Source organism: Lutra lutra, chromosome 18 (genome assembly GCF_902655055.1).
Source record: "Lutra lutra chromosome 18, mLutLut1.2, whole genome shotgun sequence".
Taxonomy (NCBI): Eukaryota; Metazoa; Chordata; class Mammalia; order Carnivora; family Mustelidae; genus Lutra; species Lutra lutra.
In genome coordinates this window covers 22,710,934-22,733,333 of record NC_062295.1, presented here as the reverse complement: position 1 = coordinate 22,733,333, position 22,400 = coordinate 22,710,934, and the positions used below count along the sequence as shown (strand labels likewise).

At 53.3% G+C, this 22,400-nt stretch overlaps 2 protein-coding genes across 9 annotated transcripts; one reads left to right on the top strand and one right to left on the bottom strand.

The window, feature by feature from the left end:
• Nucleotides 1-48: 48 nt before the first annotated feature.
• Nucleotides 49-5,875, bottom strand: APOBR (apolipoprotein B receptor). Of its 8 annotated transcripts, XM_047713572.1 has the most exons (7): nucleotides 5,673-5,875; nucleotides 4,436-5,332; nucleotides 4,309-4,354; nucleotides 3,879-3,957; nucleotides 1,352-3,635; nucleotides 1,001-1,266; nucleotides 49-908 (listed from the first exon to the last, which is right to left on the bottom strand). In XM_047713572.1, the coding sequence occupies exons 1-7, from the start codon at nucleotides 5,727-5,729 to the stop codon at nucleotides 782-784; spliced, it is 3,756 nt and encodes a 1,251-aa protein (XP_047569528.1). In that variant the 5' UTR covers nucleotides 5,730-5,875; the 3' UTR covers nucleotides 49-781. The 8 variants fall into 8 exon arrangements, with proteins under 8 accessions (XP_047569528.1, XP_047569521.1, XP_047569520.1 ...); XM_047713565.1 differs by having other exon boundaries at nucleotides 3,879-4,335; nucleotides 4,417-5,332; XM_047713564.1 differs by having other exon boundaries at nucleotides 3,879-4,354.
• An 852-nt stretch (nucleotides 5,876-6,727) lies between these two features.
• CLN3 (CLN3 lysosomal/endosomal transmembrane protein, battenin) lies at nucleotides 6,728-17,988 on the top strand. The gene is made up of 16 exons (XM_047713573.1): nucleotides 6,728-7,516; nucleotides 7,702-7,824; nucleotides 7,988-8,066; nucleotides 9,290-9,386; nucleotides 10,698-10,769; nucleotides 11,132-11,211; nucleotides 11,353-11,438; nucleotides 11,950-12,022; nucleotides 12,105-12,248; nucleotides 13,048-13,160; nucleotides 14,685-14,731; nucleotides 14,816-14,884; nucleotides 14,979-15,034; nucleotides 15,164-15,257; nucleotides 17,355-17,495; nucleotides 17,611-17,988. The coding sequence occupies exons 2-16, from the start codon at nucleotides 7,779-7,781 to the stop codon at nucleotides 17,728-17,730; spliced, it is 1,317 nt and encodes a 438-aa protein (XP_047569529.1). The 5' UTR covers nucleotides 6,728-7,516; nucleotides 7,702-7,778; the 3' UTR covers nucleotides 17,731-17,988.
• The last annotated feature ends 4,412 nt before the right edge of the window (nucleotides 17,989-22,400 follow it).

Here is a 22,400-nt window from a genome sequence, read left to right as displayed (position 1 = left end):
ACCGGCTTCCCGCCCCAACCCCTCCCCAATAACTTAAGGCCCCTCCGGTCCCTAGCAGATATTTATTTCTTGGATATTTATTTATTGTTTAGGGAAGTGATGGTTTATTTATTGTTTCAGAGCCTGCTTGCTGTCCTTGGGTCAGGCCACCATGCGGGGTGCCCAATAAAGCACTCTCATCCTCCCTTGGCCTCTTCTTTTCAAAGAAGGGGTACCTGACCCCTGAAGGACAGGAGTCAGTAGCCTCTGGCCACCCTGGGCCTCTTTCTGCTCCTAAATTCTGGGGGCTCCTTCCCCTATTCTGGCTTGCTGGGCTGGTGGTTTCCATGGTAACTAGCAGAGTTGCAAGATTTTTGAAAGCTCAAGGTCTCTGGTGCCCCTCTGTTTCCCGTTGCAAATGGAGCTCATAGGTGCCACTGACCTCCTTCTTCTGGGCCAGTTCCCACCCCCAGGGTTGGCGTGACTGTTCCACAGCTCCCCCAAAGGCCCCCGGTGGGGACTGGGAGCAATCAGGGAGGGAAGGCTGAGGAGAGAGTTGTCCCGTCCCCTCTGTCCTCCAGACAGCCAAGACAGATGGGAGAGGTGCTCGGCACCTGCCATGAGAGGCGGTCCCGGCGGGCCAGGAAGTCCGTGGGCCGCATCACCGAGTCGCGCTCCTCAAGGTCATGGTTCTCATAGGCGTCTGGTTCTGTCTGCTCCATGAATAACACACCGAAAAACTGAGGCCCAGAGGCAGAAAGGGCATGTCCAGAGTGGCAGATGGAGAGAGATGACGCAGGGTTCAGCAGTCCTTCTGACCCTCACTCAGGGCCAGGCTCCCGGGGGGCTCAGGGGCCCCTCGCTGCGGCTTTGGCTGGCCCAGGCGGGCTTGCAATTCCTGCATCATACCCATGTGTGCAAGGCCAAACCTGCGGATGGGAGACAGGTGATGGGAGCTGGCCTCCAGGTGGCCACGGCCTCCTCCGCACCCCAGCCCAGCCACCTCACCCCCTGGGCTTACCCACGTCCCAGGGGCCTTCTCCTGGCTGGCAGTGGGGTCCCTTCGGGTTTTGGGGGTCTGGGTTCTGGGCGCTCCTCTGCTTGGAGAAGTCTCCGCTCCGGGGCCGACAGCTGTTCCTCTGGTGGGGGGCTGGGAGGCACCTCTTGCGGCTCAGGCGCACGGGTCCGTCGGGAAGAGGGCCGGGAGCGGCGCAGCGAGGAGTTTCGAGACAGGAGGACCCGGCTCCGGGGGGCAGAGACGTCCAGGAGAGCCCCAGGGAGCAGGGCCTGTGGGGAAAGGGGCACAGGGTACCACGGGGCCAGATTCGAGATTCTGATCTCTCCAGCCCCGGACCCCAGCTGGAGCTCTCACCTCACTCCAGAGGCCGCAAGCACCCCCTCCAGCACTTCCTGCCGTCTCCCCCGTCTCCCTGTGGGGCCCAAGCTCGGCCTCTGCAGGCTCCTGGCTTGTTGACTGGTCCTCCGGGCCCTGGACGTCCTCCAGGCCTTCTGGAACAATATCCTCGGCCTCTGCTCTCCGGTCTTCAGTCTCCTCAGCATCCTCCACATCAAGAGGTCTTCCTGCCTCTTCCTCGGGTCGGTGGTCCCCACATCCCCCCTCACTGTCTTGCCCCTCCTCCTTCATTTGCCATCCCACAGCCTCTTCTTTCAACAGCGTCTGTCCTCCTGGGAGCCCCTCGGCTTCCCTTGTGGCCACGGTCCCCTCTGCCCTCACCACCTGGGAGCCCGAGGTAAAGCCATCCATCCCACAGCTTCCTTCCTCCACTGCAGGCTCCCTGACCTCCACCCACTCTCCCCTGGGTTCACCCTCTCTGGCCTCCAAGGCCTCTGCCTGGGCCCCTCTGCCAGCCGCCTCCTCGTCTGCTGAGCCCTCTGAGCCAAATCCCAGCCAGCCTCGGTTTTCTCCCCATGTAACCTCCATCAGCTCCACGCCTCCCCGAACCTCCTGCCTCCCTTCTGAGCCCCAGGCTTCCCCAGCCTCTCTTGCGGGCCCTCCCTCCACCCCAGCTGCCCTTCTGTCCAGAGCTACATCATCCCTTGCTATCTCAGCTGCCAAAGAACTGGCCCCTGGGTCCTCGCTGTCCTGGAGACTCAGAGTGGCCTCCTCTAGCCTCCCATCTCCGCTGGGTGTTGGGTCTGCCCCCCAGGGCACCACGGCCTCCACCTCCTCATCCTTGGTTTCTCCGCCATCTGACTCTCCCAGGGACTGACCTGTCCCTGCGTCTGCCCCATGTCTTCCACCCAGCTCCTGGCTCTCTGCTCCAAGGGTCTCTCCCTCCTCTGCTCCTATTTCTTGGGCTTTCTTCCACTCCCCGCCTGCCTCCGGGACATCTGGGAACGTAGACTCTCGGCCTCCCTCGGACTCCTCCGGTGCCTGGCCTCCTGCAACCTCCCCCTCTTCTGCATCTGCTTTTTCCTCCCCGGTATCCCCTCTTTCTACATCCCTTCTCTGGTTCTCCCAGGCCTCTGCCCCAACCAGGCCTCCCATGTTCCTGGGATATTCCTCTGGGCTCCCTCCCGTCTCCTCTCTGCTCAGGGCCGAAGCGCCCCAGAGCTCTTCCTCAGGCTGCTCCACCAGGGTCTGGGAGCCTGCCACCGGCTCAGGTTCCCGGCCTTCTGTGACTTCATGCTCAAGGTCACCCCACCCCGCCCCACTACACCCCTGTGCTTCTCCACCTGTCTGAGCCTCCCCATCACTCCTCTCCTGGCTGGACTCCTTCTCAGGACTGCTGGCCTCTGGGGCCACTTCGAGGTCAGCATCCTCTTCAGGCTCATTTGCCAAGTTGTCCTTGGGCAACTCAGCCTCTGAGACCCGGCAACCCTCTTCCTCCTCTTTAGCCTTTTCTGCCGCCACCTCCTCCTCCAGATGGGCTGGAACAGTCCTGATCGCTGAGGTTTGCTTCCCCTCAGCCTCTTTCCCTCCCTGATCTTCCTGGACCTCAAAGCCCTCCCTTACCTCCCCCTCTGACCCCCGGCCTTCTTCAGCCTCCGCCCCTGCTCTCTGCTCCTTAGCTGGTTCTTCTGCACTCTCAGTTCCCAGGACACGGGTCTGTTTGGGGGGAAAGCTCATCTCAGCTTCTCTATTCTCATCCACCTCCTCCTCCTGCTCTCCCCTGGAGGCCTCCTCGAATGCCCAGGTCTTCCCAGTGCCCTCTGAGGTCTTTTCTCCTGAGACTTCCCCATATTCTGTCGTCCTGGCTTCTGAGAGGTCACCCTCTTTTCCAACTGAGGTTGTCCTGGCCTCTACCCTGCCTAAAGTTATCCCAGCCTCCTCGCTGCCTGAGGCTGTTCTATTCTCTTCCTCCCTACCTGAGGCTGTCCCATTCTCCGCCCTGCCTGTGGTTGTCCTGGCTTCCTCCCTTCCTAAGGCTGTGCTGTCCTCCTCCCTGCCTGAGGCTGTCCCATCCTCCTCCCTGCCTGTGGTTGTCCTGGCTTCCTCCCTTTCTAAGGCTGTGCTGTCCTCCTCCCTGCCTGAGGCTGTCCCATCCTCCTCTCTGCCTGAGGTTGTCCAGTTCTCCTCCCTTTCTAAGACTGTGCTGTCCTCCTCCCTGCCTGAAGCTGTTCTGTCCTCCCCACTGTCTGAGGCTGGGCCATCCTCCTCCCTGCTTGAGGCTGTCCCGTCCTCCTCCCTGCCTGTGGCTGTCCCAGCTTCCTCCCTGCCCGAGGTTGTCCCATCCTCCTCCCTGCCCGAGGCTGTCCCGTCCTCCTCCCTCCCTGAGGCTGTCCCGTCCTCCTCCCTGCCTGTGGCTGTCCCAGCTTCCTCCCTGCCTGAGGTTGTCCCATCCCCCTCCCTGCCCGAGGCTGTCCCGTCCTCCTCCCTGCCTGAGGCTGTCCCGTCCTCCTCCCTGCCTGAGGCTGTCCAGTCCTCCTCCTTGCATGAGGCTGTCCAGTCTTCCTCCCTGCATGAGGCTGTCCAGTCTTCCTCCCTGCCTGAGGTTGTCCCATCCTCCTCCCTGCCTGAGGCTGTCCTGTCTTCCCCACTGTCTGAAGCTGGGCCATCCTCCTCCCTGCCTGAGGTTGTCCCATCCTCCTCCCTGCATGAGGCTGTCCAGTCCTCCTCCCTGCATGAGGTTGTCCCATCCTCCTCCCTGCCTGAAGCTGTCCTGTCTTCCCCACTGTCTGAGGCTGGGCCATCCTCCTCCCTGCCTGAGGCTGTCCAGTCCTCCTCCCTGCCTGAGGCTCTCCAGTCTTCCTCCCTGCCTGAGGTTGTCCCGTCCTCCTCCCTTTCTAAGGCTGTGCTGTCCTCCTCCCTGCCTGAAGCTGTTCTGTCCTCCCCACTGTCTGAGGCTGGGCCATCCTCCTCCCTGCCTGAGGCTGTCCAGTCTTCCTCCCTGCCTGAGGTTGTCCCGTCCTCCTCCCTTTCTAAGGCTGTGCTGTCCTCCTCCCTGCTTGAAGCTGTTCTATCCTCCCCACTATCTGAGGCTGGGCCATCCTCCTCCCTGCCTGAGGCTGTCCCGTCCTCCTCCCTGCCTGAGGCTGTCCCATCCTCCTCCCTGCTTGAGGTTTTCCCATCCTCCTCCCTGCCTGAGGCTGTCCAGTCCTCCTCCCTGACTGAGGTTGTCCTGTCCTCACATTCTGTCCCCGACTCCTGTGCTTCCTGTGCCCTTGGGCCTTCACTACCCCTTAGGACCACCATCAGCTCTTCTTCCTGCCTGGCCTGTTTGGCTGCAGACCCGTGGATCTCCTCAGCAATTGCCTCCTTGACCGGTTTTAGTGACTCCCTGCTGTCCCCTGCTACCTTTTGCCCATTGGCACCTACCACCCCCTCAGGCTCCCTGTGCCAGGTCCATTCTGACTCCGCCTTTCTGGCTACCTCTGGTTTTCTTTCCCTGACCTCTTCCGCCTCCTCCTCCTGTTCCCGGGTTCTTAGTGTCTCCTCTCTCTTCACTTCCTGCTCACTGGGCCCTTGACTCTCCTGGGCTTCGCTGCTGTTGTCTCGACCAGCCTCAGACCCTGCCTCAGACTCCTTTCTGGCCTCTAAGTGGGCCCTTGGCTCCTGGCACCTGGCGGCCTTGGCTGCCTCCTGGACCCCAGTGTCTTGCCTCTCTGCCTGAGACCTGTGGGAGCTGCCTTCTTCCCAAGCCCAGGTCTGTTCTGTAGCTGAACTTCCCTCCTGGCATCTTCCAGCTTCTCTGGGCCCTCTCAGCCCTCCATCCTCCTGGCTTTGGCTGCCTCCAAGGCCCTCCAGGGCCTCCTGGGCTTCCTTCTTTTCAGGTTTCCCTTGCCTTCCCGCAGCCACCTCCCCCAGTTCCTCGGCTGCCCTCTCCTCCTTCCTGTCTGCAGTAGGGACTTCATCTCCCATAAGGTAGGAGACAAAGGAGCTGAGGGAATCCTAGAAGGGAAGGGGGAGGGGACAAAGGCATTAAGGGGAGGCCCAGCCCTCTCCCTTGGGATCCTGGCCCAGAGGAACTCAGGCCACAGAAGAGGGGGTCTGGGCTCTAGGAGGGGAAAGAGAACTGGATTTGCAGAAGGAAGAGGAAAGGGGCTAGATTTGGGGTAGGTGGATGTGGCCATGGAGGTGGGGGGGATTGAAATCCAGAAACGATCAGGCTAGGAGGCTACCTGATCCTGGGAAAGGGATCATGAGTATGAGGAGAGTCTCAAAGAGAGGAGGGAAGGTGAGGCCCCAGGGAGCAGGGTGAAACTCTCTGACATCTCTTTGCCCCTCTCACCAGCACTCCCCGCAAGGCCTGATGCAGCCCAGGGAGATGTAGCCGGAGGAAATCCATCCTGTCTGTCTCCGTCTGTGTGTCCAGAAAGCTGACAAATGACCGCCCCCACCTACTGAGACAAGGCAGTCTTCCCCAGGGCCCAAGACACTTCCTCTTCCCCTGTGTCTCCCTGACGCACCCCCTATCCAGGCCCTGCCCACCCTCTGCAATGCCCACAGCAGCTCCCAGCCTGGGCTGGGCAATGGGTGTGCATCGCACAGGGGACTCAGGTGCATATTTGGAGCTGAAGAGCAAGGGGGGAGGCCATAAAGAAAAACCTGGGAGCAGCAGACCTCAGAATTGGGGAGCGGGGAGGAGAGAGGGGGCGTGTGGCAAGAGCAGCTCAAGTGACTCAGGTCTTGTATTCACACCTCAGCCATTTCCTGCTCCCCCCAAGCCACAGCCACTCTGTGAGAGGAAGCTGGGGTTTGTGGTTCCTGTTTTGCCTAGGGACAAGGAGTGGGAGTGAAGAGGGGCTGGTAAGAGCTTTGGCTTCTCATTTTAGGGTCATTAATGCTTTCTTAAGGGGAAGAAGGGGCTGGATTGGTGGCTCCAGTGCCCATTCCCTCATGTGTAGTCATTCTTGTGAAACAAAACTTGGCTAAGCTTTGTATTGTGGTTATTTGTGTCTACCTTCCACCCTCCTGTGAGTTCCTTAAAGGCAGAGGCCATGTATGACATGTTGCTGAGTTTGTAGGGTCCCGCATGGGTAGTAGGACCCCATTTTTCACTGGTTGAGTAATCTGGGAAGCAGACCAAAGGGGGCACATTTCAAACAGCAGTCTGAGGACTTGGTGGTGAGAAAGAGCTGGTAGAGGTGAGCACCAGCTGGTGGAAGCCCATAGAAGAGATTAGCAGGGGAAGGACTCAATGAAGAAGATTCAGGATGCTGCTTTACCACCTAGAGGAAGGTAAGAGAATAATCACTTCTTATTTTGAACTATATGAAGCGACTTTGATCTACACCTCTTCCCGCAATCCCCTGCCTGATCCCCACTTTCCAAATTTCCAATTAGACAAACCAGATGAGATCACAGAATCAGAATCTTGGGCCTTAGAATCCTCTGGTTTAAGGATTCTTGATGCAGGCAGGAATTCCACCGCAGCCTGCTGAGCCAAACATGTCTGCCTCTGGTATTCTATTTCCTATTGTTAAAAAGAGTCTGTACCGTCAGCTTTAGGTCTAACCTTGTATCATTACCAGCAACTTTCCTTTTTTTGTTTTCTCATGTGTAAAACCAGGGGGTCGATATTTCTGTGATATTCTTTGGTTCTGGGATAATTTGGGGAAAGGGATCTCTTTAATGTTTTGGATATTGCCAATAGACAGAAATTATCCTGAGAGTTATCTTTTTTTTCAGTTCTTGAAGCAGTCTAAGGGCAACAGAGAGGAATAAGAATCCCCTGAAGCTGGCTGTCTTTATTCTCCGCCAGAAACCGGGACTAGAGTAGCCCGGTGGCCATATTTATTTCTGGCAATTGAGGGCCGGGAAAGGAGCTGAAGCAGCTCACTGCCATGACTAGTACTGGCAAGGAAGGCCAAGACCTTGCGCCCCGCTAGTCTAACGTCACGGCTCTTCTTGCCGATCCTACCCGCTCCAGTTTTAAACCAGCGGTTCCAGGGTTCTCCGAGCCTCTCTCTGGCCCCCGCCCAGAGGCCGGGAAAGCCTGAAGCCGAGAAGGAGAGAGGACCCGGAAGTTGGGGGGGGTGACCTCCAAGCACGTGATGAGGGGGCCCGCGGGCGCTGTCACGTGACCCGCCTACCTGCGGTACCTCGGAGCCGAACTTGCAGCTGCTCTTAAAGGTACAGACCGCGGAGGCCCCTGCATTAAAGGGGGCCGGGGCAGTCTCATGGGTGGGGCAATAGTGGGTGTGCGAGGGTGCGAGATGGACCCCCGGGGTAACGTGGTGTGTCGCCCCGCGCTAGTGCAGCGGAGAAGCCGGAGCTGGGACCTGCAGTGGGGCGTTGATCCTTCTCATCTGTCGCAGACCCTCACCCGCCTGGTTGGAGCCAATCCTGGACTCTCGCTGACTTTGAACCCTTCGCGGGACCTGAACTTGATGCCATGGGAGGCTGTGCGGGCTCGCGGAGGCGCCTTTTGGATGCCGAGGGTGCGTATTCCCTCCCACCCTCCTGGGAGTGACAGCCTCTGCCCCGCGACCCCACCTGACTTGGGGCTCGGGCGCCGGCTCGGCCCCTGGGAGGACACCTGTGGGGCCTTCGTGCACCTGCGAGTGGGTTGGGGGTCATGCTCTCTTCTTCTCGCCCTCCCAGGGGAGGAGACCGCCCCGGAACCTCGGTCCCCTCTGTTGGACCGTCAGGGCGCCCTTTGGAGGAACGTGATGGGTTTCTGGTGAGTGGCCCGAGGAGTTCAGCAGAAGTAAAAATGGGGTGGGAAGAGTTGGGAAGCAACAGGAGGAAAAAGGGAAGAAAGAGCTGAGTTGTGAAAAAGGAGCTGAATTCACAAATATTTACTGAAGCCATTGGTTTGCCCTAAGGCAGCGCGTAAAATTCCAAGACTTGACTCAATTTACTTCCACCTTCAGGCTTGGACCAGGTCCTCCTATCAGCTTTAGGACTACTTACTTCATGTTTTCACTCCAAGGAATTCAGACTTTAAATTTGTAAATACGTGTATTTTTTAGAAGAAAACTTTAAATCACTACTCTGGGCAAGAAGCCAGTGTTTTTCCTAATGCACGTTTTAATAAACACATCTACACTTTTTAAAATGCCATCCATCTACCTCCTGAAATCATTCCAGTTTTGAGCCTTGGGAAATCCTTCTAGCGCTAACCTGAACCTTGAGGGCTTAGGTGGTGCACTGGGTTGGACGTGACTTCACATGTGATTCTGAAAGAGTCCCATCACCTCTCTGAGCCTCTCTACTTGACAGCAGCAAAATGGGAAGAAAGGCAGAACCACTTAGTGGGCATGTGAAAAGAGCCCATGAAATCTCTGGCACTGGGCCCAGTTCCTTTCCCATCACTGAGTGCAGCTCTGGGAAATGAGAGTAAGCAAGAAAAGATCCTTCATGGGTCATAAAGGGCTTTAGTAGGATCATCTTTTAATCCCCACAGCAACCTGTGAGATAGTGAGAAGGAAAACCTGTGTCCCCATTTACACGTGGGTAGCCCAAGGCCACTCAGGTAGGAAGCAGCATGTGTGGAACCCGAACACAGTCCTTTGGGCTTCAAGCCCCAGGATCTTTCTACTGTTCCACAACACATCAGAGAGCATGGATCAGTGCGTGAGAAACCCCCCAGGAACTGAACCATGATGGGAGCTTGGAGGGAGAGTCATCAAGGTTGACTCTTCTCTTCCTGGGAGAGATGAGATGTGAACCCAAGTCTGTCATCCCAAAGCTTGTATTTCTAGCCCTAACACCGAAATGGAAATGGGGCCTGGTGAGAGAGAAGAACAGGCAAGCTGATGGAAGGCCACAGGAAGGGGCAATTTGGTGCTAGGACTGTGAGTAGATTGTTAAGCCTGGAAGGAGGTTAAGATCTGTTCTTATATGTCAGTTATATCTCAATAAAACTGATGGGGAAAAAAAAGTCTATCCTGCTCACTCCAGGCTCCTGGGCCTTTGTAACAACTTCTCTTACGTGGTGATGCTCAGCGCTGCGCATGACATCCTTAGCCACCAGAGGGCATCTGGGAACCAGAGCCATGTAAGTGACCGTCTCTAATGCCACCACCATATTTAGTCCTTATGGGAAGATGGGGGACTCCCCCTAGAGCAGGAACCCCCTTTGAAAAACTAATGGAATGGGGGTGGCCCAGGGGTGGGGCAAGGGGACTGAAGCTCCAGCTTCCCAGACCACAGAGCAAGGAAGGGTTTTTAAGCATCGATTGGTGCCACGTATATAAACTCAAAGGTTTGCTGGGTGGGGCCATGGTCTATGAAAGCGCTTCTTAACCGCAGCGCTGTTAATTTTAGGCTGGAGAATTCTTTGTTGTGGGGCTTTCCTGGACATCGTACAGTGCTTAACAGCACCCCTGTCCTCTACCAGTAACATACCTCCTGTTCAGTAGTTGAGAGAAGAATGTCTCCAGGCATTGCCAGATGTTCCCTGGGGGGGTATAATCACCTCCAGTTAAGAACCTCTCGTCTATGATGAGCTGGAGGCGGGGGTGGGGGGATGGGGGAGTGTAAGTGCCAAAGGAGTACAGCCACCCCCTTGCAACTCCAAGTCCAACAGGAATTTGGTCCAAGATCAGCTTTTCTGGAAAGCCATTTTTCCCCTTGACTTCATAGAATTATTTAAAACGTTGGCATTTACATACTCGCGTGTCTGCCTAAAATAGTTACTTGAAATCCTCAAGTCAGGGGGTGCTCAGGTGGTCCACACGTGAGCCCAGCAGGGAAACAAATGAGACCAGGCTTGGAGCCCCAGGGCTTTGAAAAACGGGACGTCCTCCTAGGGGCCTAAGGGGAGTAGGGTGAAGAGGAAAGGGTCACTGCGGGGGTGTGGTTTAAGCCCACCCTCGTGGATCTCTAAGTGAATCTCTTCTCATTCTCAGGAGAGAGGGATGCATTTCCAGACTGGGCATAGAGAGGCCCACTCCCTGAAACTGATGTGGCAACCACACCCAGGCCTCCATTGGAAGAGGTCCTTATAAATATATTTAGATCAGAGGAAATAAGGTGCTTAGGGAGGATACGGCTCACTCTCCTACCTGTGCCTTGTTCTAGAACGACAGTAAAATTTGGAAGCCTCAATTTCTAAAAAACGAAAGCTCCCGAGTGTGTTACCCAACTAGAGCCCATGTACGGGGCCATCTTAGGCCTTTGGGTCCTTAGTTTGAGCTTTGTGCGTTAAGCTTTCCCGCCCCCATTGTGCACATAGAGAAACTGAGGTCCCAAGAGGCCAGTGTTGACCCAAGGCCATCCCTCAAGTCAGGGCTGAGCTGGCACTGGAGCCAGGCCCTTTTTGTGTCACCTCTTGCCTCCCTGGTGAAAGACCTTCCTCTGTTGCCAGGTGAACCCGGACCCACCCCTCACCCCCCACAATAGCTCCTCTCGATTTGACTGCAACTCTGTCTCCACTGCTGTGAGTACCCATCTGGTCCTCCCTGAGCCCCGCCCCCTCCCTCAGCACCCAAGCTGCGGGCAGTCATGATTATCATAATAAAGACATTTCCTGAGCCTTTTCTGTGTGTGGCGTCCATCAGCTCATGTACTCCCCCAGCGGTCCTACGAGCTAGCTAAGCGCTGTACCCAGCCTCCATTTTTCAGACGAGGGAACTGAGGCTCTTGACACAAAGCTAAGGAGCCGCAGAGCTGGGACTTGAACCCAGACCTATCTGACCTCAGAGCCTGTGTCTGTAGCAGGTGTCTGTCTTCCCTTGGTCACTTGGTTGGGAGGCTTGTCCCTAGGACCATCGGGGGTCTCATTCCGTTCTTCTGTTCCAGGCAGTGCTCCTGGCAGATATCCTCCCCACCCTCGTCATCAAATTGCTGGCGCCCCTTGGTCTGCACCTGCTGCCCTACAGGTCTGAGAGGGGGTGGCCGGCAAAAGGGCAGGCAGGACCCGAAGAGCGGGGCGGCCGTGAGGGCCCAGGAAGTGGCGGGAGGGTTAGGGCGTTGCAGGCAGAGGCTGACCTCCCTCTTCCCTCCCTATCTCTCGCCCTCAGCCCCCGGGTTCTCATCAGTGGGATTTGTGCTGCCGGAAGCTTCCTCCTGGTTGCCTTTTCTCATTCAGTGGGGACCAGCCTGTGCGGTGAGTGTGAGGTTTTGTGTCAGGTGGGGAACCCAGAGGAGCCGAAACAGCATTGTGGGGTAGTCTCCCCAACTTCTGAGAGGAAAGGGTTTGTTTTTGTAACCCTCAGAAGCCGGCTGGGACTGTCATGAGGAGGAGATGGGAGACGAGGTCATTTTGGAGTGGGGGGTGGTTGGGGTCAGGGGTGGGAGGGCAGAGATAGGAGGAAATGAGTGGAGTACACGGAGCTCAAGATGAGCAGAGTCACCAGGACTCCACGACGGGGGGAGGGTGGGGGCCGGCTGAGGCGTCCAGGATGAGTTCTTGCTCCGGTGTCGGTAACTGGGTAGATAGGGGGTCCCATTCCCTGTGAGAGGCATGGGGGGGCGGGTAAGTTCTTCAGATCTGAAGCCCCCCTGTCCAGGGGATCTGAGCTGATGCAGAGGAGGTCGTGGCCAGACCCCTCAAGGGATTGGGGTTATGGCAGAGGCCAGGTGTGGCCATTGCCATGCTTGTCCTCCCCACCCCCCAGGTGTGGTCTTGGCTAGCATCTCGTCCGGTCTGGGGGAGGTCACCTTCCTCTCGCTCACTGCCTTCTACCCCAGGTAAGCAGGAGGAGCCGGGAGTGGGGGAGAGGACCCCCTGGTGCAGGCTTGGGTCCTTCCTCATCTCTCATTTTCTTCTCAGGGCTGTGATCTCCTGGTGGTCCTCAGGCACTGGGGGAGCAGGGCTGCTGGGAGCACTGTCCTATCTGGGCCTCACCCAGGCGGGCCTCTCCCCGCAGCACACCCTGCTGTCCATGCTGGGTGTCCCTGCTTTGCTGCTGGCCAGGTAGGCTGCCTGGGCTGGACGGATGAGGGAGCCAAGGGGAGAACTAGATCAGGCTCCCAATCTCCAGATCCCAGCAGCCTCGTAAAGAGGGCATGTGGGTTCCGGACTGGGAGAGGACTGGTTTGAGTTCTGGAGCTGCTGCGTGTTGGCTGTATAGCGTGGGATAGGGTGCCTCACCTCTCCAGCCCTCCTTGCTTCCCTGTGGGGAGACGTGCACATGGCATCCAGTATGGAGTGGATCCTGAGATGATTGGCTGGGGTGTGGGGGGTGGACTTTCTTTTACTGATTTTGAGGCTGTTGGGAAAAAATTTTAACTAGCTGGTCAAACCTGTGATTTCACCGATGATTGCTTGGGACGAGGCCGTGTAGAAATAAAGTGAATCAATTTCAAAGAAAATCATAAGCAAAAAAAAAAGTATATTGGAGGAGTCTAGACATGGCCGAGTGTAGACACGGTCTCTATCGGAAGAGACTGAAATTGGAGAAGTTTGCGCCCAGCACAGAATGAACGGGGAATGATCATTAGAATAACAATGACAAGAAAACGGAGTAGACCTGCTCCGTGTGAGCGGGCAAGCTGAATGGGTAGCGTTCGGGCCGACAGGTAGCAACAACAAGGAGACAAATTTCAGCTCTAAGGAAGGAAGCACCTTTCCGCAGTCGGAACTTTCTGGCACAGGATGGGTGTGGGGCTGACAAGGAGTGAGGAAATGAGGGGGGGGGGGCTCCCCTGGGAGGGAGCGGCCCCTCCAGCCCGACAGAGGGCCTTCAGTCTCATCTTCCTCCCACCCGTTCTAGCTATTTCTGTTTGCTCACACCTCCTGAGCCCCAGGACCCTGGAGGGGAAGAGGAGGCAGAGTCCTCCGCACGGCAGCCTCTGATAGACAGCGAGGCTCCAGAGTCAAAGCCAGGTAGGAGACCCAGGAGTCCCTCAGAGCCATCGCTCTCTCCCCGGAGGGGCATTAGCCTTTCCTCTCTGTGGTGGATGTGGTCAGGAGGGCAGGTGGACAGCAGTGCTGGTTGTGGTAAGAGCCAGTCGCATTCATCTATTAAAGAGCTACACACTGGGGCACCTGAGTGGCTCAGTCGGTTAAGTGTCTGGTCCTAGATTGCATTTCAGGCCATCCTCTCAGGTTTGTGGGATCGAGCCCTGCCTTGGGCTCCACACTGAGTGTGGAGTCTGCTTGAGATTCTCTCTCTCCCTTTGCCCCTCCCCCCATTCACATTCTCTCTCTCTCTCAAAAATAAATAAATCTTTGGGCACCTGGGTGGCTCAGTGGGTTAAGCCGCTGCCTTCGGCTCAGGTCATGATCTCAGGGTCCTGGGATCGAGTCCCACATCGGGCTCTCTGCTCAGCAAGAAGCCTGCTTCCCTCTCTCTCTCTCTGCCTGCCTCTCCGTCTACTTGTGATCTCTCTCTGTCAAATAAATAAATAAAATCTTTAAAAATAAATAAATAAAAATAAATCTTAAAAAAAGAAAAAAAACTGCTCAGTGAGTACTTACCATGTGCTGATTTTTCTTTAAGATTTTATTTATTTATTTGATAGAGAGATCACAAGTAGGCAGAGAGGCAGGCAGAGAGAGAGGGGGAAGCAGGCTCCCTGCCGAGCAGAAAGCGAGATGCAGGGCTCGATCCCAGGACCCTGGGATCATGACCTGAGCCAAAGGCAGAGGCTTTAACCCACTGAGCCACCCAGGCGCCCCACCATGTGCTGATTGATGAGCCCTGTAGGTACCGGGTGACTGAGATGAGGAAAGGGGGCCCATTCATAAACAAGTAGCTGAATCAGAAAGATGTTATTTTTTAAGCTTTGGTAAGTGCTGGCCGGACAGAAAGCAGGGATTGCTGCTAGGAACTTGGGCGGGGGGATAGAGAAGGGTCCCACTTAGAGGCCATGGTCTGTGAAGGCCTTTTTGAGGAGGGGTCATTGGGCTGAATTTTGAATGACAAGGAGTCAGGTCATAGGCCAGGGGAACAGCATGTGCTAAGATCCTGAGGTGGGAAGGAGCTTGACTGTTCAAGAAGCAGAAGGAAGGGGCCAGTGTGTCTGGGTTGGAGATGTATGGCTATCAGACAGTACAAGAGCCATGGAGAGGTCCCACCTGTTAATCCCCCCCCCCCTTTTTAAATCGTGGTAAAGTTTACCAATTTAACCATTTTGGGGGGCAGAGGGAGAAAAAAAAATCTTAAGCGCAGAGCCCGATGGGGGCTTGATCTCGAGACCCTGAGATCATGATCTGAGTTGAAATCAAGAGTAGGACGCTCAAGGGACTGAACCACCCAGGCGCTCCTTAACCATTTTTGGTTGTACAGTCCAGTGGCATTTAAGTGCATTCACGCTGAGAGTGTGAATGTGGTTGGTCCTTGCCCACCAGCACCCCTCTGCCGAGTCCGTGCGCCAGCCTCACCTGCCCTTCCCTCCCTCCCTGCAGACTCCAAGTCAAACCTCTCCCTTCTGGAAAGGTGGACCGTGTTCAAGGTATGGCTGGGTGGCTCTGGCGCCCCCCTGTGGCCGGTGCCCGCCTGCCGGCCTTCCACTTAAAATGTCTTCTGACTCTTCCAGGGCCTGCTGCCATACATCGTTCCCTTGGTGGTGGTTTACTTCGCGGAGTATTTCATCAATCAGGGACTGGTGAGTGAGGGCTGCTGGGGTGGGGGTGGAAGTAGCCATCGAGGCGGGGCCCCGCATGTCTCCGACCACCTGCCCTGTCCGCTCTTTGCTGCAGTTTGAGCTCCTGTTCTTCCGGAACACGTCCCTGAGTCACGCTCAGCAGTATCGCTGGTAAGAAGGGTGAGAGGGTGGGTGGCGGGACGGGCGGGGGCCTGAAGGGGAGCCCTTGATGCTAGGGCCTGGGGGTGGCCGCGGCCACCCTGCTGAGGGGCTTCTTCCTCCTCCCTGCCCGCATTGAAGGTACCAGATGCTCTACCAGGCCGGTGTCTTTGTTTCCCGCTCTTCTCTCCGCTGCTGTCGCATCCGTTTCACATGGGTCCTGGCCCTGCTGCAGGTACCGAGCCCGGCCCTCCCTCCATTCCCACCTTGGCTCCCAGCTTCCCAGACCCCAGGCTTCCTGCTTCCCAGACCCCAGGCTTCCTTCCCACTTCTCCAGGAAGTGTGTTGCTCGCCGTCAGATTCTGAGCACAGGGAAACAGAAGGCCAGCAGGGCTCTGGCTCTGTGTAAAATGTGTGGCCTTGGTAGCCCGGCAAAACCCGGGCGCAAATCCCAGCTTCCGTTCTCTGTAGCTGTGTGACGACGGGCAGGTCCCTGAACCTGCCTGAGCCGAGATGGCCTCGTCTGTGAACCAGCTGCGGCCAACATCTACTTCTCAGGGTGGTTGTGACACCCAGAGACGGGAAGTGTTTTAATCCACTGGAAGCACGCACTTAATCCTTATTTCCACGAGCCTTGTGCAGAGGCACCGGCTTTCAAATAATGTTTCTGTGGGTTAAAAAAAAAAAGTACTGTTCTTTTATTCTGGGTGGTTTGTTACAACAAAATCAACGATGTCACAGCCAACAGGTCATTTACCACAGGGCTGGTGAGCATATTTAACTCCCTGTGGTGGAAGTAGTACAGTGTTAAGCGAACACACACCGTTCTTGCCATGGTCCAACCAAAGTAGCTTCACAGAACCAGCCTTCAAGGTCACAAGTCTATAGCCCCTGGAAGTTACTATCAAAATTAACCTTCCTTTAGTCCAGGAAAGCCCTTTTCAATAAACTGAGCCCAATTCTAGGATAAAAAGGTAGAAACCAGTATAGTTTGCCCTTGACTATTACGGCAGGACCCCATGACTGTCCTTCAGCTTTCTCCCTTCTTGATCTGAGTGGGGATGCCAGCCCAGGGCCTTGTACCCCGAAGGCCCCGAATCATGTCAACAATTCTGAACTCAGGGGTTCTTCGTTAGACGCCACTGAAATGCATAGCTTAGGATTTTCTATAGAATTAGAGACTTATAATCATTGAATTCCATTACAGAAAGCGCCTGGCCACGTGCTACAGACAGATGCATTAGCGGGGTGTCGCCAGTCACATTAGCATTGCTGGGATGTGTTCTTTTTTTTTTTTTAAGATTTTTTTTTTATTTATCTGACGCAGAGAGAGACCACAAGTAGGCAGAGCAGCAGGCAGAGATAGAGGGGGAAGCAAGCTCCCCGCCGAGCAGAGAGCCCGACGCGGGGCTCGATCCTAGGACCCCGAGACCACGACCCGAGCCGAAGGCAGAGGCCCAACCCACTGAGCCACCCAGGCGCCCCGGGGGTGTGTTCTTTTTAAAGGCAGATCTCTGAGCTCACCTCAGGCTTAATGAATTAGAACCTTCGAGGGCAAGGCCTATGTGGGTCACGTGATTCCCAGTGATCTGTGTGTGCAGTCAGATATGTGCGCCGCCACGGCTCAGGCCTGGGACACTGGGGTCCTGTGGAGGACTGGGGCACAAAGGGGAGACCTGCTCCCTTGGGTGGGGTCAGAGAGTCCTCCTTAAAGACACGAGAACGCCGTAGCCAGAGTTTCTCAACCTCGGCGCCGTTGATTTGGGGTTGGATCGTTCTTTGTTGTGGGGCTGTCCCGTGCACCGCAGAACTGAGCAGTATCCGTGGCCTCTACCCACTCCCTCCCCACTCACAACAGCCAAGAACATCTTTAGCCATTGCCAAGTGTCCCCTGAGTGGCAAAAATCACTCCCAGTCGAGAATTGCTCGTCGACACCCATAGTCTCAGTCTGGTAAAATGGCGGGGGAGGGGCGGGCCTCTCTCTTCAGGGAACTCCTGGGCATGAGAGCCCAGGAGTGGGAGGGGTCCTGCTTCAATCTGAGCCATGAACGGTGGTAACCAGGAGATCCCAAGTGAGGGAAGGAGAATAGTGTTCCAGGGACGACATGAGCCAAGGCGCGGTTGGGAGAGTGACCTGTGACATCTAGGGTGCCAGGACAGGATCAGGAGAAGGCCTGCCCCAGATCCCAGGGTCTGGTAGGCCCGCGGGGTGCTGGGATTTGATCTGGGTCTGTCAGCCCTCTCCTCAGCATCTCCCAGAACCAGGGGCCACTGGATGGGACCGCAGCCTCTGGTCCCACGCTCAGCCCTCCCCTCCTCCTGCCTCCCCAGTGCCTCAACCTGGCCTTCCTGCTGGTGGACGTGTGGTTGAGCTTCCTGCCCAGCATCTACCTCGTCTTCCTGGTCGTTCTGTATGAGGGGCTTCTCGGAGGTGCCGCCTATGTCAACACCTTCCACCAGATTGCCCTGGAGGTCAGCACGGGCTGGGTCAGGGCTACGGGGACTGCTGGGGGGGTTGCTCTCTGGGGAAGGCCTGGGCCAGGGTGACTAGGACCAAAGCCTCACCCCTGCTTCCTGCCCTCCGCAGATGAGTGATGAGCACCGGGAATTTGCCATGGCAGCTGCCTGTATCTCTGACACTTTTGGAATCTCCCTGTCGGGGCTCCTGGCCCTGCCCCTGCACGACTTCCTTTGTAAACTGTCTTGACACTCCGGCTTCTCAGGACATGGGACACACTAATCTGGGCCTGCACTGACAGGCGGGCGAGTCAGACCGCAGGCGCACAGCCCAGAACTCACCCATGAGCCCTGCCCCAGGTTTGCCTGAGCGGCTGGGGTGCAGAGACACGCAGAGGTCCCGTTCTCCTTTGAGCGAGCCGGCAGTGTTCACCCTCTCCCAGGCTGGTCTTGGGGACTTTCTTCGTGGTGTTACATCCTCAGAATAAATGCCTATTTTATTAATTGACTCCTGTGCCATTTTTCTGCTTGGAAACAAAATGTTCTTTTGTTATATGAGTAATACAAACCCGCTTTGAAATATATGCAGGAGAGTATAAAGAAAGCATTTCAGCAGATTTCTGCCTGGTCTTTGAGGCTTTACTTATTCATTCACTCATTCATTCATTTCATTCATTCACTGTATGATGCAATCTGCATATATTTTCCCCAACATGTAAGTTTGCAAACATAGAGGTTGAAAGAATTCCTACAATAAACACAAGTGTAGGCACCCCCTGGGTTCTGCGGGGAACATTCAGCTCCCCGCAGTTACTTTAGGACATGTAACACTCCATCCAAATGAGTCTCTGATTTTCATAATGTATTTCAAAGTAGGAAGTGGAGTTTAATACACTTCCCTCTTTTTTTAAGATTTTTTTAAAAAGATTTTATTTATTTATTTGACAGACAGAGATCACAAGTAGGCAGAGAGGCAGGCAGAGAGAGAGAGAGAGGAGGAAGCAGGCTCCTTGCTCGTCAGAGAGCCTGACGTGGGGCTTGATCCCAGGACCCCGGGACCCTGAACTGAGCCGAAGGCAGAGGCTTTAACCCACTGAGCCACCCAGGTGCCCCTTCTTTTTTAAGATTTTATTTTATTTTTTAAAAGATCTTATTTGACAGAGAGCACAAGCAGGAGGAGCAGCCGAGGGAGAGAGAGAAGCAGACTCCCCGATGAGCAGGGAGCCCGAGGCCAGGCTTGATCCCAGGATCCCGGGATCGTGACCAGAGCCGAAGGCAGATGCCTAATAGACCGAGCCACCCAGGTGCCTCTCATTGAACAACTTTGAATATAAATCTTTTTTTTTTCCCCTAAGATTCCACTTATCTATTTAACAGAGAGAGAGAGATCACAAGTAGGCAGAGAGGCAGGCAGAGAGAGAGGGGGAAGCAGGCTCCCCACCGAGCAGAAAGCCTGATGCGGGGCTCGATCCCAGGACCCTGGGATCATGACCTGAGCCGAAGGCAGAGGCTTAACTCACTGAGCCACCCTTGAATATAAATCTTTTAAGGGACCCTTGGAATAATGGGTTTGAAATGCTAGTTACATATTTTTTTCCTACGAAACATTAAAATAAAAGCAGACAGTCCCTGGCTTACGATGGTTTGACTTAGATTTTTCAACTTTACCGTGGTGTGAAAGCAAGGGCCTATTGAGCAGAAGCTGTACTTTGAGTTTTGAATTTTGATCTTTTCCCTGTTGGCGATATGTGCTATCCTCACTTGTGACGCTAGGCAGGGGCAGCCGACCACAGCTCCCAGCAAGCCCTGCCAGCGTGAGAGTCAACAATGGACACACAACCCTTCCCTAGCCATACAAATTTGCCACTTTTGGTTCAGTATTCAATCAATTACATGAGATACTCCACGGTCTTGTAAAATAGACTCTATTGTAAAATTAATTTATTGTAAAATAAATCTCTGACTTTGCCCAACTGCAGGTGAATGTTAAGTGTTCTGAGCACATTGAAGGTAAGCTAGGCTAAGCAATGACATTCAGTAGGTTAGAAGTATTACATGCATTTGCGACTTTAGGTAGTTTCAATTTACGATGGATTTATCTGGACATAAACCTTTCGTAAGTTGGGGGAGATCAGTACATAACCTTTGGAGCTCGAATTGAGCATCCTTGTACTCTCTGAGACTATCCTATTCCATCCCATCCCTACCAGTGATGTTTGTAGCCCACGCTCAAGGAAATGCTGACATGGTGGTTAATAGCATGGGCTTTGCAGGCAGAGAAGCCTGGCCTTCAGGTCCCAGCTCTGCCATTCATGAATTCAGGATCTTGGGCAATTATCTTCACTTCTCTGCACCTCAGTTTGCTGGTCGGTCAAATGGAGGTAACAGTAGTACCAACAGCTCACAAGGTGGTTGTGAAAACTACATGAGCTCTTGGGTAGGCATGGTCAGCCCCCAGTACATGTTAGCTTTGTCCATGCTATGGCTGGAGGGAGTCCTGCCTTTCTTTTTATACTGCATTATGCCAATGGTTCTCAAACTTGAGTGTGCTCCAGAGATCTTGTGACAATACAGATTTCTGGGCCCAGATTTCTGGGCTCTGATTGAGGAAGTATGGGGTGGGGACCAAGAATATGCTTTTCTATCATACACCCAGGTGATGCTGCTAGTGTTACTAGCATCGGACTCTCTGCTCAGCGGAAAGCCTGCTTCCTTCCTCTCTCTCTCTCTCTCTGCCTACTTGTGATCTCTCTCTCTCTCTCTGTCAAATAAATTAATTAATTAAATATTTAAAAACAAAACAACAAAATTAATCAATTTAAAAAAAGAAAGAAAATCAGCTGTTGAAAATCACTTGACTACAAATGTGTGGATTTATTTCTGGACTCTTAAGTCAGCTCCATTGATCTAAATGTTAATTCTTCTTCTTTTAAGATTTTTTTTTTTAATTTGACAGACAGAAATCACAAGTAGGCAGAGAGGCAGGTAGAGACAGAGTGTGGGGGGGAAGCAGGCTCCCCGCCGAGCAGAGAGCCTGATGTGGGGCTCGATCCTAGGACCGAGCTGAAGGCAGAGGCTTTAACCCACTGAGCCACGCAGGCGCCCCCTACTTGTTAATTCTTATGCTAGTACAACACCGTCTTAATTACTGTGGTTTTGTAGTGAGTTTTTGAAATTGAGAAGTGCGAATCCTCTTTGTTCTTCTTCAAGAATGCTTTATGAATTTTAGGGTGAACTTGTCAATTTTTCTACACAGAGGCCAGTCGTAATTTTGATAGAGATTGCATTGAACCTATAGATCAGTTTCAGAAGTATTGCCAACTTAACAACATTATCTCTTTTGATCCATGAACATTGGATGCCTTTACTCTTATTTAGATCTTTATTTTCTTCCAAGAATGTTTCCCAGTTTCATAGTATACATTTTTCACTTTTTGTGTTAAATTTATTTCTAAACATTTTGGTTTTTTTTTTTGGTGCTTTCGTAAGTGGAATAGTTTTCTTTTGTTTTTTAGAGAGGGGGTAGGGGCAGGGAGAAGGAGAAAGAGAATCTTAAGCTGGCTCCATGTCCAATGCGGAACCTGATGTGGGGCTTGATCTCACGATCGTGAGATCATGACTTGAGCCAAAGTCAAGAGTCTTACACTTAACTGACTAAGCAGTCCAGGCACCCCAGTGGAATTGTTTTCTTAATTTCCTTTTGGGATTGGTCTTTATAAATGTATAAAAATACAATTGCTTTTCGTCTATTGATCTTTTACCCTACAACCTTGCCAAACTCATTATTATTTCTGATAAGTTTTTCATAAATTCCATAGGATTTTCTATACACAAGGTCTGTCCTCTGCAAACTTATCTAATCTAGATGTCTTTTATTTAACTTTTGCTGAAATTGCTTGGCTAGAAACTCTAGTACAACCCTGAATAGAAGTTGTGAGAGTAAACTTCCTTGTCTTGTTCCTGATTTTAGGGGAAAAGCTTTCAATCTTTCATCATTAAGTATGATGTTAGCTGTGGATTTTTTGTAGATGTCCTATATATCATATTGAGGAAGTTCCCTTCTGTTCCTAGTTTGTAGTGCGTTTTTATCGTCAAGATGTTTTGCATGTTGCTAAATCCTTTTTTTTTTTTTTTGCATATATTGAGATTATCATGTGGTTTTTGTCTTTTACTTTATTGGCATGGTGCCTTACATTAACTCATTTTCATATGTTAACCCAACTTTGCATTCCTCATAAATCTCACTTGGTCATGGTCTGTGTATCACATTTTCTAGTATTTTGCTGAGGATCTTTGTGTCTCTATTCATTAGAGATACTGGTCTGAAGTTTTCTCATGTAACTTTTTGTTTGGTTTTGGTATCAGAGTAATGCTGACCTCATAGAATGAGTCAGGAAGTAGTCCCTCTTCTCTTTTTTGGAAGAGGTTGTGAAGAAATGGTATTAATTCTTTAAGTAGTTGCAGAATTATTAACCAGTGGAACGAACTGGAACTGGGCTTTTCTCTGTGGGTAGTTTTTGGTACATGTGGTTTTTAAGCATTTGAAATGGGGTTAGTATGACTGAGAAACTGGACTTTTAATTTCATTTAATATATAACAAGTTACAGATGACTATTGTTGACATTGGACAGAACAGGTCTTGGACAGTGGTTCTCAATGCGGAGGCACTACCCTCTCTGGTCATTTTGGAAGTTTGTGGGAGTTTGTGGGAGTTTTGAATCTCACTATGAATGAAAGCATCGCCCTTACAGGCTGAGGGCCAATTTCCTACACCCGAGTGGTTTCTTAGAGTCCCCACGAGACATCTAACAATATGTGCCAAGAATCTAACTTCATTTTACATGTGAACTTGAAATATATCTTGCTTTCTTTTATTTTTTTAAGATTTTATTTATTTGTCAGAGAGAGAGAAGAGAGAG